This window comes from Cynocephalus volans, chromosome 3 (genome assembly GCF_027409185.1).
Source record: "Cynocephalus volans isolate mCynVol1 chromosome 3, mCynVol1.pri, whole genome shotgun sequence".
Taxonomy (NCBI): domain Eukaryota; kingdom Metazoa; phylum Chordata; class Mammalia; order Dermoptera; family Cynocephalidae; genus Cynocephalus; species Cynocephalus volans.
The window spans coordinates 10,052,417-10,069,580 of record NC_084462.1 but is presented as its reverse complement, the minus strand read 5'-3'; the positions used below and the strand labels follow the sequence as shown (position 1 = coordinate 10,069,580).

At 51.7% G+C, this 17,164-nt stretch overlaps 2 protein-coding genes across 3 annotated transcripts; both read left to right on the top strand.

Moving 5' to 3' along the window:
• Positions 1–3,535: 3,535 nt before the first annotated feature.
• Positions 3,536–11,004, top strand: SBK3 (SH3 domain binding kinase family member 3). Its single transcript, XM_063088594.1, has 4 exons — positions 3,536–4,434; positions 4,974–5,124; positions 5,598–5,800; positions 8,988–11,004. The coding sequence occupies exons 1-4, from the start codon at positions 4,390–4,392 to the stop codon at positions 9,672–9,674; spliced, it is 1,086 nt and encodes a 361-aa protein (XP_062944664.1). The 5' UTR covers positions 3,536–4,389; the 3' UTR covers positions 9,675–11,004.
• Positions 11,005–11,783: 779 nt separating this feature from the next.
• SBK2 (SH3 domain binding kinase family member 2) lies at positions 11,784–16,887 on the top strand. 2 transcript variants are annotated; one of them, XM_063089615.1, is made up of 4 exons: positions 11,784–11,872; positions 12,653–12,907; positions 14,764–14,966; positions 15,500–16,887. In XM_063089615.1, the coding sequence occupies exons 2-4, from the start codon at positions 12,655–12,657 to the stop codon at positions 16,088–16,090; spliced, it is 1,047 nt and encodes a 348-aa protein (XP_062945685.1). In that variant the 5' UTR covers positions 11,784–11,872; positions 12,653–12,654; the 3' UTR covers positions 16,091–16,887. The 2 variants fall into 2 exon arrangements, with proteins under 2 accessions (XP_062945685.1, XP_062945687.1); XM_063089617.1 differs by having other exon boundaries at positions 11,836–11,928.
• The last annotated feature ends 277 nt before the right edge of the window (positions 16,888–17,164 follow it).

Here is a 17,164-nt window from a genome sequence, read left to right as displayed (position 1 = left end):
AAAAAAAGGACAGTGGATATGTGGATACTCATTATACTGTTGACGCTCATTCTTTTGGGGGGGATATTTTTGGTGTGTGTATACATAAAATATGTCATTGCATGGAGAATCACAGCAAAGTTTTGTGCTGTGTGTGAGCTGGTCAGAGATGATAAGAGTTGGCACACGTGGCCCATCTGTGCTCAGAAAATAACATAGATCGTGAAGATTAAATGAGATGGGTATGTGAAGCCCCAAAGCAGTGTCTGACCCGTAGTCACTGCCATAAGAGTATTTGTTAGTAATAAGAACAATAACATTATTAAGCATTCACTCTATACTCAGCGTTATGGTTCATGTTTTCATCCATTAATTTATTTGACAGTATTTCAACGTACATATGAACAAAGGGGTGTCAGGTGCAATAGAGAGAAAATAGCATTTCTACACCGTTTCAAAAACAAGAGTGGAGGCAGCTCAGCTTTCATTGCAAAGGTTGGTTGACTGCACTGGGATGATTGTGAAAGGCCCAGATTTTGATTTACTAGTTTGTAATCTTATTCTTCCTAGAACCACTCGAATCAATTTAATGTTACAACTTCTTTCCTTTTCTTTATCTTTTTATTTATTTATTTATTTATTTATTTTTGCCCTGAGGATGCGATGAGAGGGAGGGTGGGTTAAGCTGTCAACTGCACAATCGTTGAAGGGTAAATTAATCTTTTACAGGATCTTTTTTTTTTTTTTTTTAAAGACGACCGGTAAGGGAATCTCAACCCTTGGCTTGGTGTTGTCAGCACCACGCTCAGCCAGTGAGCCAACCGGCCATCCCTATGTAGGATCCGAACCCGTGGCCTTGGTGTTATCAGCACCTCACTCTCCCGAGTGAGCCACGGGCTGGCCCTACATGACCTTTCAGTACATGTTTTATTCGTTAAATTTATAGTTATATTTATGTATTTTATTCATTAAAATATATACTGTATACATAATCTATATTATACATAAGGCATATACTATAGTACATATAATTTAACATATAATGTGTGGTAGTATATATAAAATCTAATATAATTATATTAGATATAATATCATTGTGATGTATATTATATTATGCATTATAAATAATAAATGTTTCTTTAACAATAATGCTCTGGGTAGAAGCTGTGATTACCTTCATTTCATATAAGGGGAAACTGAGGCACAGAGGCAGTTGGACTCTTGTCAGTGTGCACTCACTTGGCCAAGAGGGGACAAAACCAGGAGAGGGTCACAGGACAAGCCCTTGGGGGCTAGAAGGCAGGAGGCATAGAAGGAGGGAGGCAGGTGGCCCAGAGGCCAGCTTTAAAGAGGGGTGTGTTTGTGCACGTGCGCACGCCTGTGTGTACCCTATGGCCAGGACTGAAACCTCCCCCGCCCGCCCACACCTGTGTGCCGAGGTCACTCTGGGTGACCCCTCAAAGTGGTGTTGCTAAATGGGGAGGTGCAAAGCTCCCTGGATCATCAGGGAGCTTCTGGGGGAGGGCTGGGGAGGCTGAAGGCCTGCAACGTCCCCTCTCACTCTCTTCCCAGGGGACCCAGGTGGCTGGCTCTCTAGCCTGACCTTTCAGCTCTAGAGGAGCAGCTGCTTCTGCATTCCCTAAAGCCTCCTGCACATGCACAGCCAACGCCAGTCCCCAGTGGAGGAACTCAGCTTGAATCAGTCACCCGAGGTCTGTCTCACAGAAGCTGCTGGGCTGGAGACAAAGAGCAGCCTGAAATCCCCAGACCCTCATGGAGTCCCAACTCTGCCTCTCACTGGCCGTGTCTCTATGGCCAATGGCTCTGCTTCTTCATGCCTCAGTTTCCCCATTGATAAATTGGAAACCATCATTCTACTCACCCAAGGTTTGTTGGGAGGACTCCACAAAGCTTTAGGTGAATAAATTAAGAAAGGGAGAGAGAGAGAGAACCTAGGGCCTAGCACCCAGTAAGCATCCAGTAAATAGTCATCATTGCATTATTTATTTCATTATAAACCTTTGAATTAGTAACACATGCTCTTGGGAAATATCCAAATAATACAAAAGGCACACTGATAAGAAGTTTCCTGAAAGCCATGTACAGATAATGATTCCTGACCCAACTAATGCAAATAAAGGACTTTTTTGAAAAAACTGGGAGAAATTGGATGCAAACTAGTTATTAGCTAATTTTAAGGAATTGTTGTTAACTGGAAATTTTCTTTTCTTTTATAGGGATGGACACCTTAGTGTTTGGGCACAATTTATCATGATGCCTGTAGCTTACTTTATGACTTTTAGCTTTTTATGAGGGAAAACTTTAAGCATAACCAAAAATAGCAAGAGAAGTAAAATGAACCCCTCGTTCCTGATTAGTAACACTGTCTCTCCGTTCCCTGCCCCCCCATCTAACCCCTACACACATACTTCTATTTTCTTTCACTGGAGTATTTTAAAGCAAACACCAGACAGCATATCATCTCCACGCACAAAAGATTTCAATACATTATTTATTTTAAAATAATCTGTGCCCCCATGGAAAAAAGATCAAGCGAATATGACAACACTTCTGAGGTCTAGTCCATGGGCCGAAGGGTATTCATGACAGCGTTCTTTCTACTTTTCTGTGAAATTACAACTTTTCCCAATCAAACCTTAGACAAGTCAAAGAGTAAAGGAAGTTCTACCACCTCTCTGCCCCGACTCCAGACCCACCCAGCTCCCCAGGGACAACCACCACAGCCAGTTTCCTGTGGATCCTTCCAGAGCCTCTGAGTAAGTGTTGCTGCTGTGTTTTTATTAATAGCAAGGTTGTAGTAGTAGTGGAAACTCGAGTGGAGCAGGCATCAGGGCTGTGAGTCACACAGACCTGGCCCAGGTCCCAGTCCACTTCTAACCTTGTGTTAGGTAATCCGCCCCTCGGAACCTCAGTTTCCTGCTCTGTAAACTGGGGATAAATCCTGAACCTTTGGGCAGCTGCTGGAAGGATCCACTGTAAAGTCCCCCTGCACAGAGCCAGGCTCAGGACAGGTGTTGAGGGCAGGAGAGCACCTCTTTCCCCAGGGCCTCTCCCAGCTATTTGAGCTTGTGAGTCTTGTGGGAGAAGGGACTGGGGGCCTGGTCTCCTGGGTCTGGAAGAGGAGGATGTGGGTGCAGGAGTCTTGATTTGAGGGAGGAGAGGGCTGGGGTTCTGGGTCTTAGGGAGGAGGAGCTGGGGCCAGAATTCTTGGTATTAAGCAACTAGGCTTTGGGAACAGTCCCCCTGGTTTTGGACACCAGCCCTCCCAGCACCTGGATGGAGGCAGAAGGCACTGAGCTCTGGGTCTGTCATCCCAGCTAAGGTGAGTGGAGGGGTCTGTCCCACCTTTTTCCTATTACTCAGGCCTGGCCCTTGGGGGTTCACAATATGTTTTGTCCCCTCTGTCCTGGGACCAGAGCCCAGAGGCCAAGCTGGTCTAAGTTTGGAAGGGGGAGGGAGGGGGGATGGCTCAGAAGGGGTGAGGGAGGGGTGTGGGGGGACAGGATGTTTCTGTGTCTGAGCTGTCACACACACCCCTGTCCCGGGGCCCAGAGAAAGGGAGGGACAAAAGGCTCTAAGAGAGAGCGTTGGGAACAAAGAAAGGAGCAGAGAGAGACGCAGAGACACTGGGGAGAGGAGCAGAGCCACCCAGACAGGGCCAGAGAGAGAGGAGGAAACAGGCAGAAAGATGGGGGAAGGCAGAAAACATAGTGTGGGGGCACCCCAGTAGACTCAGTGGCCAGACAGTGGGAAGAGTGTGGGGACAAGGGACAGGGGCCGGGCACCAACAGAGACAGGACAGGAAGAGCGACGCCTACGCCGGAGACACAGGGTGATATAGAGGCAGCAACAGGGTGGGTGGTGCAGAGAGACAGAGAGACAGACAGAGAGAGGAGAGAGATATTCATATAGAAGAAAAGAGAGACAGAGAGGAGAAAGATTGAGAGGGAGAGAAGGAGAGAGAAAAGAAGAGAGAAAGACACACAAAGAGACAGAGAGGAGAGAGACAGACTGAGAGACACAGAGAAAGGAGAGAGAGATTGAGAGAAAGGTATTCATATAGAAGGAAAGACTGAGAGGTTAAAGGCAGGGGAGAGAGGGTGTGAGGAAGGAAAATAAATAAACAGGGAAATACAGAGAGGGACACATACCCAGAGGGTGACAGAAAGAGGTGGAGAAGGTCAGAGAAATCTTTTGAGTGAGGCAGCTTCAGACAGACACAGCGTGAGACTGAGGCTGACCCCTTCAGACGAGCTCCCAGACTTTGGCTCTTCGTGGCAAGGACCTGTTGGGGCAGGGGGCGGGGGTGGGTAGGGAACTGGTTGCTTTGGGGGGAGCTCAGACAAGGGGTGCCTTCCCAAGGGCCAGCTGACACCAGGTGACCCTGAGATGGAGCTAAGGGCCTCCAAGATCCCCGAGGATGGAGACCCAGAGGTGAGAGACGGGAGACAAGGAAGGAAGAGAGAGAGAGACCGAGAGGAGCAGAGAAGTGACACAGAGAGCCAGAGGGAGAGAAACAGAAAAAAGGGAAACAGAGAGACCCCAGAGACCCAGACATAGGGAGAGAGAATAATGCAGACCCGAAAAGACACAGCAAGACTGAGGACCCCAGAGAAATGGACTCAGAAACAAGAACTGGACACACAGGAGAGAGGATAAAGGAGACAGAGACGGGAAGGGGGTGTGCACTGAGGATGCAGCCCCCGTTGGGGCTGGGGCTTCTGGTCCACTCTCATGATGGGTGCAGGTGGGGCCCCTGAGACAATGACCCTAACCCTGCCAGGACAGAAAAACAGGTGGCCCAAGACTAGTTTAGTCATTGTGACTCATCCTTCTCTCTGGGGACAGTGACCCTTGTCATGTCTTCCCACACGCACACCTCTGCCCCTGGGCTGGACCTCCAACCTCCCTCCCCTGCTGCTCTCAGTAGACCCCAGACTCACCACCTCCTCACCCCTCCCCCTCTCCTGCAGGAGGACACAGCCACGGCCCTCCAACGGCTGGTGGAGCTGACAGCCACCAGGGTGACACCATTGAGGAGTCTGCGCACCCAGTATCGCCTCATCCGAAAGCTGGGCTCTGGCTCCTATGGCCGTGTGCTCCTCGCCCAGCCTCGCCGAGGGGGTGAGTGCACCCACCCAAGGGTAGACTCCCAAACTTCCCTATAACATGGGTTCTGAGAAGCCACCCAGACAGGGAGCTGTTGGGGACCGTTCTTGATGGGGACTCTCAGAAAGTTGAGTTCTGTGATCTTCTAAGAAACAGAGGTCACCCGGGGAGAGTGAGTGGCTTGCCTCAGATCCCACAGCAAGGCAGGAGTGCAACTTGGATTGGAACCCAAGTCACCACCACGTCCCCTACCTTATGCGAGGAAACTGAGGCCCAGAGAGGGTCAGGCAGTTGTGCAAGGCCTCAGCAGACTGACGCAGAGCAGGAAGGGTCCTCAGGGAAGCTCTGCTCCAACCTACACTTCACAGATGGAGAAACTTATTTTGCCCATGAGAAGTCGAGGCTCAGAGAGGTTAAGCAGCTTGTGTAAGGTCCCACAGCAAGACCAGAGCCCCCTGAGTTCCCCTCTGACCCCATCTCCCTGGCAGGTCCAGCTGTGGCTCTGAAGCTCCTACGTCGGGACTCAGTCCTGAAAACCACCTTCCTGAGAGAGTTCTGTGTGGGCCGCTGCGTCTCCTCACATCCAGGCCTGCTGCAGACTCTGGCAGGACCCCTGCAAACCCCCCGACACTTTGTCTTCGCCCAGGAATATGCGCCCTGTGGGGATCTCAGCGGGATGCTTCAGGAAAGGGTGAGGCAGGCAGGAGACAAAAGTTAGGACTGCTTATTACAGATCTAACTCTGTCCCAAACCTCATTTCTTCTTTTTTTTTTTTTAAAGATGACCAGTGAGGGGATCTTAACCCTTGACTTGGTGTTGTCAGCACCTCGCTCTCCCAAGTGAGCCACGGGCCAGCCCCTCCAAACCTCATTTCTATCTCCAACCCTGACCCCCAAATCAGTACCCAACCCAGCTCTGCCCTGAGCCCTGAATGACCTCCCATTTCTAATTCTCAATGCAGTTCCATGCCTGACCCCAACCAACCTTAATCCATTCAATTATCCAAACAAGCTTGGATGGGCAGAGAGCTGGGACTGGGGTTGAGGATGGATTGAGGATGATGAGGGGGATGAGGATGGACACAGAGTTGGGACTTTAGTTGGCATTGGGATTAGGGATGTGCGCATAGATGGAGTTTGGTGGGTTGAGTTAGGCTGGTAGTGCACATGGAGAAAAGCATGGGTGGGGTTGCAGAGGGAGTCAAAGATGGTTGAGAATGGGTATACAGATTGAGTTGGAGATGGGCTGTCATGGGGTTTCCTCTAGAAAGGAGACCAGGTCGGGACTGAATCCATGAGATTCTAGAGCCTCTTCAGTTTGAAGATTAAAAGGGAAGATATTTTTAGGAATAGACTTTGGGTTTGAGATGGGATTGGAGATAAATGGAAGGAAGGGGAAGGAAAGAAGGAAGGAAGGACGGAGGATGGATGGAGGGATAGATAAATGGATAGAAGGAAAGATGGGTGGATGGATTGCATGGATGAGTGGAAGTATGGAAGTAGAGCGGATGAATGGGTGGATGGAAGGGTGGGTGGATGGAAGGATGGGTGGATGGATTGCATGGATGAGTGGAAGTATGAAAGTATGAGCGGATGGATGGGTGGATGGAAAGATGGGTGGATGGATTGCATGGATGAGTGGAAGTATGGAAGTAGAGCGGATGGACGGGTGGATGGAAAGATGGGTGGATGGATTGCATCGATGAGTGGAAGTATGGAAGTAGAGTGGATGGACAGGTGGATGGAAAGATGGGTGGATGGGTTGCATGGATGAGTAGAAGTATGGAAGTATGAGCGGATGGATGGGTGGATGGAAAGATGGGTGGATGGATTGCATGGATGAGTGGAAGTATGGAAGTATGAGCGGATGAATGGGTGGATGGAAGGGTGGGTGGATGGAAGGATGGGTGGATGGATTGCATGGATGAGTGGAAGTATGAAAGTATGAGCGGATGGATGGGTGGATGGAAAGATGGGTGGATGGATTGCATGGATGAGTGGAAGTATGGAAGTAGAGCGGATGGACGGGTGGATGGAAAGATGGGTGGATGGATTGCATCGATGAGTGGAAGTATGGAAGTAGAGTGGATGGACAGGTGGATGGAAAGATGGGTGGATGGGTTGCATGGATGAGTAGAAGTATGGAAGTATGAGCGGATGGATGGGTGGATGGAAAGATGGGTGGATGGATTGCATGGATGAGTGGAAGTATGGAAGTATGAGTGGATGGATGGGTGGATGGACGGATGGGTGGATGGATTGCATGGATGAGTGGAAGTATGGAAGTATGAGCGGATGAATGGGTGGATGGAAGGATGGGTGGATGGAAGGATGGGTGGATGGATTGCATGGATGAGCAGAAGTATGGAAGTATGAGCGGATGGATGGGTGGATGGATTGCATGGATGAGTGGAAGTATGGAAGTATGAGCAGATGGATGGGTGGATGGATTGCATGGATGAGTGGAAGTATGGAAGTATGAGCGGATGAATGGGTGGATGGAAGGGTGGGTGGATGGAAGGATGGGTGGATGGATTGCATGGATGAGTGGAAGTATGAAAGTATGAGCGGATGGATGGGTGGATGGAAAGATGGGTGGATGGATTGCATGGATGAGTGGAAGTATGGAAGTAGAGCGGATGGACGGGTGGATGGAAAGATGGGTGGATGGATTGCATCGATGAGTGGAAGTATGGAAGTAGAGTGGATGGACAGGTGGATGGAAAGATGGGTGGATGGGTTGCATGGATGAGTAGAAGTATGGAAGTATGAGCGGATGGATGGGTGGATGGAAAGATGGGTGGATGGATTGCATGGATGAGTGGAAGTATGGAAGTATGAGTGGATGGATGGGTGGATGGACGGATGGGTGGATGGATTGCATGGATGAGTGGAAGTATGGAAGTATGAGCGGATGAATGGGTGGATGGAAGGATGGGTGGATGGAAGGATGGGTGGATGGATTGCATGGATGAGCAGAAGTATGGAAGTATGAGCGGATGGATGGGTGGATGGATTGCATGGATGAGTGGAAGTATGGAAGTATGAGCAGATGGATGGGTGGATGGATTGCATGGATGAGTGGAAGTATGGAAGTATGAGCAGATGGATGGGTGGATGGAAGGATGGGTGGATGGATTGCATGGATGAGTGGAAGTATGGAAGTATGAGCGGATGGATAGGTGGATGGAAGGATGGATGGGTGGATGATGAAAAGAAGCAAGGAAAGATAAACAAATGGATGTTGGATATTAAGTAATTGAATAAATTATTGGATTGCTGACCGACTGGTGGAATGGATGTTGGGTGGATACATTGTTGAGTGCTATTTGCTGGACGACTAGTTTCACGGATGGATTGCTGGCTGGCCAGCTAGCTAGCTGAATGGATAGATTTAATCAATTGTTTGATGAAGTAAACTGGGCACGTTAGAACAGGGTCTGAGTTAGAGATGAAATCTAAACTAGTACTGGACTAAGATTAGAGTTAAGTCTGAGTTCTCACCGGAGAGAATCTTGGTGGTCAGTTTAGAGGAAATGTATAAGAAATGTTCTGAGTGGGTTTGAGCGTTAGGGTTAGGAGAATCTTTGAAAGAAGCTAAAAGAAAGAGCTTCTGGTTAGAATTGCAGTTTCAGTGGGAAAAAACATCTGGGATTTGGTCTAGGGGAGTAAGATATGGGTGCCGGTTGTGGCTGAGGATGACCTGGAGAAAGTCTTTGGGAGGGTGTCATATGAACACTGGAGGTAGCCGCTGGCCTGGTGTTCTAGATTCTCGAACCCCAAGAGTCAGAACCTTTAAGGATTAGGAATCTAGAGCCTTTCAGGGTGATTAAGAGATAACTGAGACATCCTGACCTTCTTCTCTTTCCTTGACCTCAGGGCCTCCCAGAGCTACTGGTGAAGCGGGTGGTGGCCCAACTGGCTGGAGCCCTGGACTTCCTCCACAGCCGGGGACTAGTTCATGCAGATGTCAAGCCAGACAATGTGCTGGTCTTCGACCCTGTCTGCAGCCATGTGGCCCTAGGTGACCTGGGTCTGACCAGGCCAGAGGGCAGCCCAACCCCTACCCCACCAGTGCCACTGCCCACAGCGCCACCAGAACTCTGCCTCCTGCTGCCACCCAACACCCTGCCCCTGCGGCCAGCCATGGATTCCTGGGGCCTAGGAGTGCTTCTCTTCTGCGCTGCCACCGCCTGTTTCCCTTGGGATGTGGCACTGGCCCCTGACCCCGAATTTGAAGCCTTTGCCAGCTGGATAACCACCAAGCCCCAGCCATCTCGGCCACCACCACCCTGGGACCAGTTTGCATCCCCAGCTCTGGCCTTGCTCCAGGGGCTTCTGGACCTGGATCCTGAGACTAGGAGCCCCCCACTGGCTGTCCTGGACTTCCTGGGGGATGACTGGGGGTTGGAGGAGAACAGAGAGGGACTTGGGGGTTTGGGGAGTGTGTCCTATGAGGATGAGGAGGAGGGGGAAGAGGGAGGATCGAGCTTGGAGGAGTGGACAGATGAGGAGGAGGATGACAAAGGTGGCGGGAGGATGGGGACAGATGGGGGAACTCCCTGACCAGGTGACTGAGACGGGTGGCCAGAGCCTGGGCCAAAGGCCCCCCCCCCCAGTCCCCATGGCCACCTGGATGGGGAGACAGCTGCTCCCAGGAGGACAGAGAGGACACACACTGCACCTCTCCCTGCTGAAGGCTGGACTCTCTCCCAGCTGAGGACTCAGGAGTCCAGGCCCCCAGCCCCTCCTTCCTCAGGCCCAGGAGTCCTATCCTCCATCAAGGACCCTTCCTCTTCCCTCTGTCCTAAGTGTGTCTTCTTGAAGGAAGGCATTGTTCCCCCTATAGAGAGTTTCTGTACTGTGGGGACATGTTCAATGTTTATCTTGGAGTTCCAATGGGATTACTCCTCTCCTCTAAGACCTAGGGTAGCTCTCACTGTCCATGGCACAAAATCTAAATTGCAGGATCTGACACTATGTAAATCTCACCCTTCACCTCTCCCATCTCTCTGGGCTCTGGGTGACATTATAGGAGTGACTCATCCACTCTAGACCTAAATCTACACATGCACGTGTGCGCGCACACACACACACACACACACACACACACACACACACACACACTTTGCTGATGGCAGATTTTTTTGCATGTCTTGTGGCCTCTACCAAGAGCACATTCCCATCAGCCCTGTGATGCCAGAAAGTGGCCCCAACCCCCAGCTCTGTCTGACCTTCTCAAGAGCTTGTATCAGAGCAATCTATGTTTCTATCTTTTTCGGGATGGGCCTAGTCTCTTTCATTTCTAGATCTTTCCAGGCTCTGGTCCCACAAAGCACAGAAAACCATGATCTGTGATTGTCCAAGCTCCATCTCGTCTGTTTTCCTCAGACCTGTCAATCGTAAGAGCTAGGACTAGTTCTAATGGATCTCGTTATTCACCCGAGCTGGCCTGGGTGTCCTATTGTCCCATGCCACTTCCCTTATAGCACATGGACCCCTCACTTGTGATGGTTCCTGTCTGTAGGATGATGGCCAAGTGGACCTGATTCTGTGACCCCAGCCACCAGTGGAGGGTCAGGAACTGCACTGTTTCGCCCACAGGAATTTATGCTTTCTCGATTTAAAAGTGTACTAACTAAATTCAACATGGTATTCTGGACTGGATCCTGGGACAGAAAAAGGATATTAGTGGAAGTGCTGGTGAAATAGGAACGGTCTGGTGTTTGGCTACTTGTTAACAACTTAGTTTTGACCAACGTACGGTCAGGTGTGTGAGATGCTAACTGTGGGGGAAGATGGGCGAGGGATACACAGGAACTCCCTAAACGATTTTTACAACTGTTCTGTAAATCTAAAATTATTCCAAAATAAAATTTTTATTTCAATTAATAAAGTGAGTTCACATCGGTCATGGTGCTATAAACCTACTGGGTAGGTGCAGCTGTCCCAGAAAAAGGAGGGAACCCATACAAAGTTCCACTGCAGGCCAGGGCTGGGGGACTTTAGGGAGTGACTTAATCCCCCTGTGCATATAGCAGAGAAGTGCTGGGTGGTTCTTATTCCTACTGTACTTGTTCATATTATTTCTATTGTTATTCTTCTCTCGGTATTCAGGAGGACCCCCAGCCTCCCTTAGACCCAGGAGTCCAGAATCCCAGCCCCTCCCCCTCCTTTAGACCCAGGAGTCTGGTCCCCTTGTAGAAGATGAAATCATTTATCTAACCCTCCCCTGCCTTGACCCAACCCAGCTGCCCCCATCAATGTTCCATTGACAGGTCAGACACAAGTGTTAGGAAAGGGGTGTCCAGGGGACCAGACACTGGGGTCCTGTTTGGGGAAAGGATGAGACAATGAGATTCCAGAATGATGCAGTGAGAGATGACCTCAGGCTTGGGGGGGAAGGAGAGAAGCAGGTGGTGCAGCAACTGGGAAGAGAGGGACCCTGTGGGGGAGGGGAGGTCTATATTCAGTGCCTGCAAACTTCAAATGGCCTGGACTCCTGAGTCAGCGGGAAGAGGGCTGAGCTCCTGGGTCCAGTGCATTTGTGTAACCACAGACAGTTCTAGGAGTCAACGCACGATGTCGCTCTGCTCACAGTCGGGGCAGAAGGTGCAGGGCTGGGGCGGGGCCGGGGGCGGGACTTACGACCCCCAAGGTGGGGGCGGGGTCTTGCTCCTGGGCAGGCTCCTGCTGGCATGGGCTCTAAGTGCCGGGCACTGACCACAGCAGGCAGCCGAAGAGTCGGGCAAGCCTTGGAGAAGGTGAGGTTGGAGGTCTGAGCCCTGGTTAGGTGGAGAGCGAGGTTAAATGGCCTGAGGTGGGTAGCGCCTAAGAGTAGAGACAGTCAGGTGGCCAGAGTCCTGGCGTCCCTCAGAGAAGCACAGGTTGCACCTTGAGGCTGTAGAGTGGTTGAATGTCAGGGGAACAAAACGCGGGGTCCCTAGTTGTGTGAGTTGTTTGAGGTTCCAGGAGAAGGGTGAGCTGGGGGTCTGGACCCCTGAAGGAGGAGGGCTGGGCTGTGAGAGTTATACTGCAGGCCTGGGACTGATCCCAAGTGCTTGCTCCCATGGAGGACCCATGTGTCCCAGGCCCTCTTTGCAAAGCCCCACCCTACCAGCCCTTGGGGGCAGAGAGCACCTGTTTGCTCTTAGGAGACAGAAGCTACTCATCCAACCCCAGGGCCCAAGTCTGTTTGCTTTGGAAACAAGATGGGGGTGTCTCCAGTTATATGGTTCATCTTTCACCCTTAGTCCATTGGGTGGCACAGAGATGTGGGGGCAGGGGACATCTGTGAACTCTTGCTTCGCCCCACCTCACACCAGCAACTGGGCTCCCGCTCCTCAGAGACCTTTCACTAGGAGGGAGACTGAGTCACAATGGGAAGTGGCAATGAGCCCCCAACCCCTCCTCACATTCTCAGGAGTCCATCCCCAGCTCCTCCTCCTTCAGACCCAGGAGTCCAGGTCCCCAGCCATCCACCCTTGGGCCCCAGGCCTCTTGAGATCTGAGCCCTGGGCCACCCTCTGTGCCTGTCCTTGCAGAGATGCCCGGTAAGCAGTCAGATGAGGAGCCGGTGGAGGTGGGGGCTGCAGAGGACGGAAGTGAGGAAGGCCTAGGGGGCCTCACCGCGGAGGAGCTTCAGCAGGGCCAGGAGGCCGCCCTGGCACTGGAGGACATGATGACGCTGAGCGCCCAGACCCTGGTCCGAGCTGAGGTGGATGAGCTCTACGAGGAAGTGCGTCCCCTGGGCCAGGGCCGCTTTGGCCGTGTCCTGCTGGTCACCCACCGTCAGAAAGGTAGCAGGGCCTGGGGTCGTGGGGTACAGCTGGGGGCTGGGGATGGACCCAGGGGGAAGTTAGTCAAAGCTGGGAATCTGGTAAACCCGAATCAAGTCTTACCTCTGCCCCTTCCAAGCTGTGTGTTTTGAGGGAACTCCCTTAACCTTTCCGAGCCTCGGCTTCCTCCTTTGAAAATGTGGGTAACAATTCCCACTTGAAAGAACTGCTGATTCTCCGAGCATATATCGATTGTTCTACTTGTTGGGAACAATGGTGGGTAAAACAGTGTCCCCACCCTCGTGGGCCCCACATGTGACTGGTTTAGTGGTCACTGTGGGATAATTCAGAATGCTGCTGTCTGCCAAGTACTTAGCAAAACCAACACAGTGGGTATGCAGGACAAGCTCCCCCCGTCCTCTGGCACCTTTCTGCCAAGCATGAAACCGGGATACTATGGATAAAACTTGGAGTCAATCTCAGTTCAAGACACACCTTCTGAGGTGACCCAGGGGCTCAACCCTGTGCTGGGGGGTTCTGGAGACCCAGAGATGAATCTGAGCCAGTCCCTGCCTTCAAGGAGCTCCCAGAATACATGGGAAGAGAAAGTGTGTACTGATTTGCTAGGGCTGCCATAACAAAGTACCACAGACCAGGTGGCTTCAACCACAGAAATACATTTTCTCATAGTTCTGGAGGCTGGAACGCTGAGGTTAAGGTGTCACAGGGTTGGTTTCTTCCTTTGGTTTGTAGATGGCCATCTTTTCTTTGTGTCTTTACATGGTCTTCCCTCTGTGCGCATCTGTGTCCTAATCTCTTTTTAAAAGGACACCAGTCAATTGGATTAGGGCCCACTCTAAGGAACTCATTTTACCTCTTTAAAGACCCTATCTCCCAATATGATCACATTCTGCAGCACTGGGGGTTAGGACTCCAACATATGAATTTGGGCGGGGGACACAATTCAGCCCATAACAGAGAGATGCAAAGAGAAAGAGAGATCCAGACCTGGGTCCTTGTAGAACATGGAGGCATGACCAATAATGGGGGAACAGAGGCATTATAAATGGGGCCTCATCCACTTGGGTTTCATTGAATGTACATTTTGAGGCCTTCTGAATGCCCGTCCCTGAGCTGGGGGTGCAGGAAAATATAACAGTCTTTGAGGAGCTCATGGTACAGTGGGGAGCACAGATGTGCAGAGATCATTAAAAGAGAGGGTAATGTGTGCTGTTAGGGCAATAATCTAAGACATTGTAGACACTTAGAAAAGGCACTGCCGCATTCAGCTGGAGAGTGGAAGGGGAACGTTGGCATTTTAGGTAAGGAGGTGACCTTCCTCAGTCACACGCAGCCTCATGATGGGCAAAGTTGGGCTCTGGAAGCTGATGGCTAAAAAACCGAAGAAACCAGCTGTTGCTGTCTTTGGGGAGTTTACATTCTAAGAAGTCGTTTCCACACATGACAAAATTCGTAATTCCTTAATTGGATCTATTACCCAGTGCAGGTTATCTTTTCCCCAACTGCCTCAAACATGCCTTTTTGCCTCACGTGTGGATGTACTTTCATCAGGAGCCAAATGAGGTCACTGGAGGTTCTGAGTTCAGTTTTTATGGTATCCCTCCATCTACTCTAAGACAGCCGACTTCTGAGAAAGCAGAGTAAAAACTCACTAAGCGCTATTATTAGTAGAACCACTAGTAAAGCTGTTCAGGTGGGCTTGGTAGGGAAATGGGAACTTGGGGAGGTGGAGATAGGATATGGGGAGGAGAGTCCAGGCTGAGAGGCCAGCGAGGGTACTCACAGGGGAGCAGGCAGCTGGCCCAGGTGACCCCTGGCTCTTGCACACCTCCCACATCTGTCTCTGCTGCCCCTAGGCACGCCCCTGGCACTCAAGCAGCTCCCGAAGCCCTCCACTTCCCTCCGTGGCTTCCTGTATGAGTTTTGTGTGGGCCTCTCGCTGGGTACCCATTCGGCCATCGTAGTGGCCTACGGCATTGGCATCGAGTCAGCCAACTCCTACAGCTTCCTGACAGAGCCCATTCTGCATGGAGACCTCATCACCTTCATCCAGCCCAAGGTGGGTAGGTGGACCCTGAGCATGCCTCCAAGAGCCTCACAGAGATGCCCCGAACAACTTGGACCTCAGGAATCACATTCACTGCATTAGGCCTCACTGGACCTTACCTAGTCCCCCAGATGCCCCTCTTTGGGTCCATAGGACTTGTGGAATTGTTAAACCTCTTTGGAGTTCATTGACATCCCCGAACTAACACTATACCCTGCTGAGATTCACCAGGCCTCACTGGGTGATGCTAGGCTTTACCACGCTGACAGGCCTCTTGGGTCACACAAGACCTCCCAGGGGCTCGCAGGCCCCACGGGGCCACATTGGGCTTCACAGAGACTCATAGGCCTCACGGAATCACAGATGGCCTCATGAGGACTCACATTAGGCCTCACTGGAGCCAACCCATTTTAAGTCCTTCTTACTAGCCTCCTTAATTCTCCCTGAGCCTGCTTCCTCAGGCTGAGGAGAAGATCTATCATCTCGGTGCCCTTCCAGCCCGCAGCCAGGTCGGGAAGTGGACTCTGACCCCCTGTCCTCTGCAGGTGGGCCTCCCACAGCCCGCAGCCCAGCGCTGCGCAGCCCAGCTGGCCTCGGCCCTGGAGCACATTCACTCCCATGGCCTGGTCTACCGGGACCTCAAGCCGGAGAACGTGCTGGTGTGTGATCCGGCCTGCCAGCGTGTCAAGCTGACCGACTTTGGCCACACACGGCCCCGAGGGACCCTGCTCCGCCTGGCTGGGCCGCCCATCCCCTACACAGCCCCTGAGCTCTGTGTACCCCCACCCCTCCCCGAGGGCCTTCCCATCCAACCTGCCCTGGACGCTTGGGCTTTGGGGGTCCTGATCTTCTGCCTCCTCACTGGCTACTTCCCCTGGGACCAGCCCCTCGTGGAGGCTGACCCCTTCTACGAGGACTTCCTCATCTGGAAGGCCTCGGGCCAGCCCCAGGACCGTCCTCAGCCCTGGTTTGGCCTGGCGCCCACGGCAGACGCTCTCCTGGGGGGGCTGCTGGACCCTCACCCCCGAAAGAGGAGCCCTGTGAGCTCTGTCAGGGGATTCTTGGGGCAACCCTGGAAGCAGCAGGATGGGGAGGCTGAAGGGGTGGGAAAGGCGGAAGAGAAGGGCGGACAGTGAGAAGGGCCTGGGGAGGCTCAGAAGAAAAAATGGATCCCACAGGCCGAGACCTCCTCGGCCTGCACTTACTGGCTTTTAATTTCTCCTCTGTCTGTTTTCCTCTCTATCTCTTGTGATCTTCCCTTCTACGTCCTCCTCTCTCTCCTGTCTGCCGTCGGCATCCTTCCCTTGGTCTGCAGGGGTCTCTGAGACCTTGTGTCTCCGTATCTGTATCATCTTCCCCAGGGCCTGTGCATTTGCGGTCCCTTTGCCTGAGATGCTCTGGGCTCATTCCCTTACCTCCTGCATATGGTCAATGTTTCTGTCTCACCTCCCCAGTGAGGCCTTCCGTCACCCCCCAATGTAATACTTCAACCTGCCCCCACCACTCCACTCCTACCCCACACTCTACTCTGTGTTCCTTTGATCTGTGACGCGCATCCTCTTCTAACTGTGATTTATTTCTCGTGCTTGTATTGTGAGCTCCTAGAGGGCAGGGGTCTTCGTCCCTCCTGTTCACTGATGGGCCCCACATACTGGAGTGATGCCTGGCCTGTGGCAGGTGCTCAGAAAATGGTTGTGAAATACACGAAACCATCTGGTTTGCCACCGCCTCCTGTCCGTGTGCCTCTTGGACTCTTTGTCCCTTTCCTCCTGCCCTTGTCTTTCTCTTCTTGTCTCTTGCTGGCTTTCACTCCTGCCTGCCTCTCTCTGCCCTTTTTCTTCCAGCCCTATGCTGGGGCGTTGCCCTCTTTGTGACGTGCTTTACCTTCTCTCACCCCAGCTGCTCTCTGCGAATAAAGTCCATCTGGCACTTACATGCTGGTGATACTGCGAGTCTGTCAGCTTGGGAGAGAGGAGAGTGTGCATGTACATGAGTGGGCATTGAACAGCATGCTGTGGAGGAGAGAGAGAAAGAGAGAGGGAGGGAGAGATGGAGAGAGAGATGCAAAGGAAGAGAGAGACACACAAGAGAGATACAGAAGAAGAGAGAGAGAGACAAAGAAGGAGGGGAGAGAGAGATACAGAGGAAGAAAGAGAAAAGGAGAGAGAGAGAGAGTGAGGGTCTGAATGCACCTCCTGTACATGTGGCCT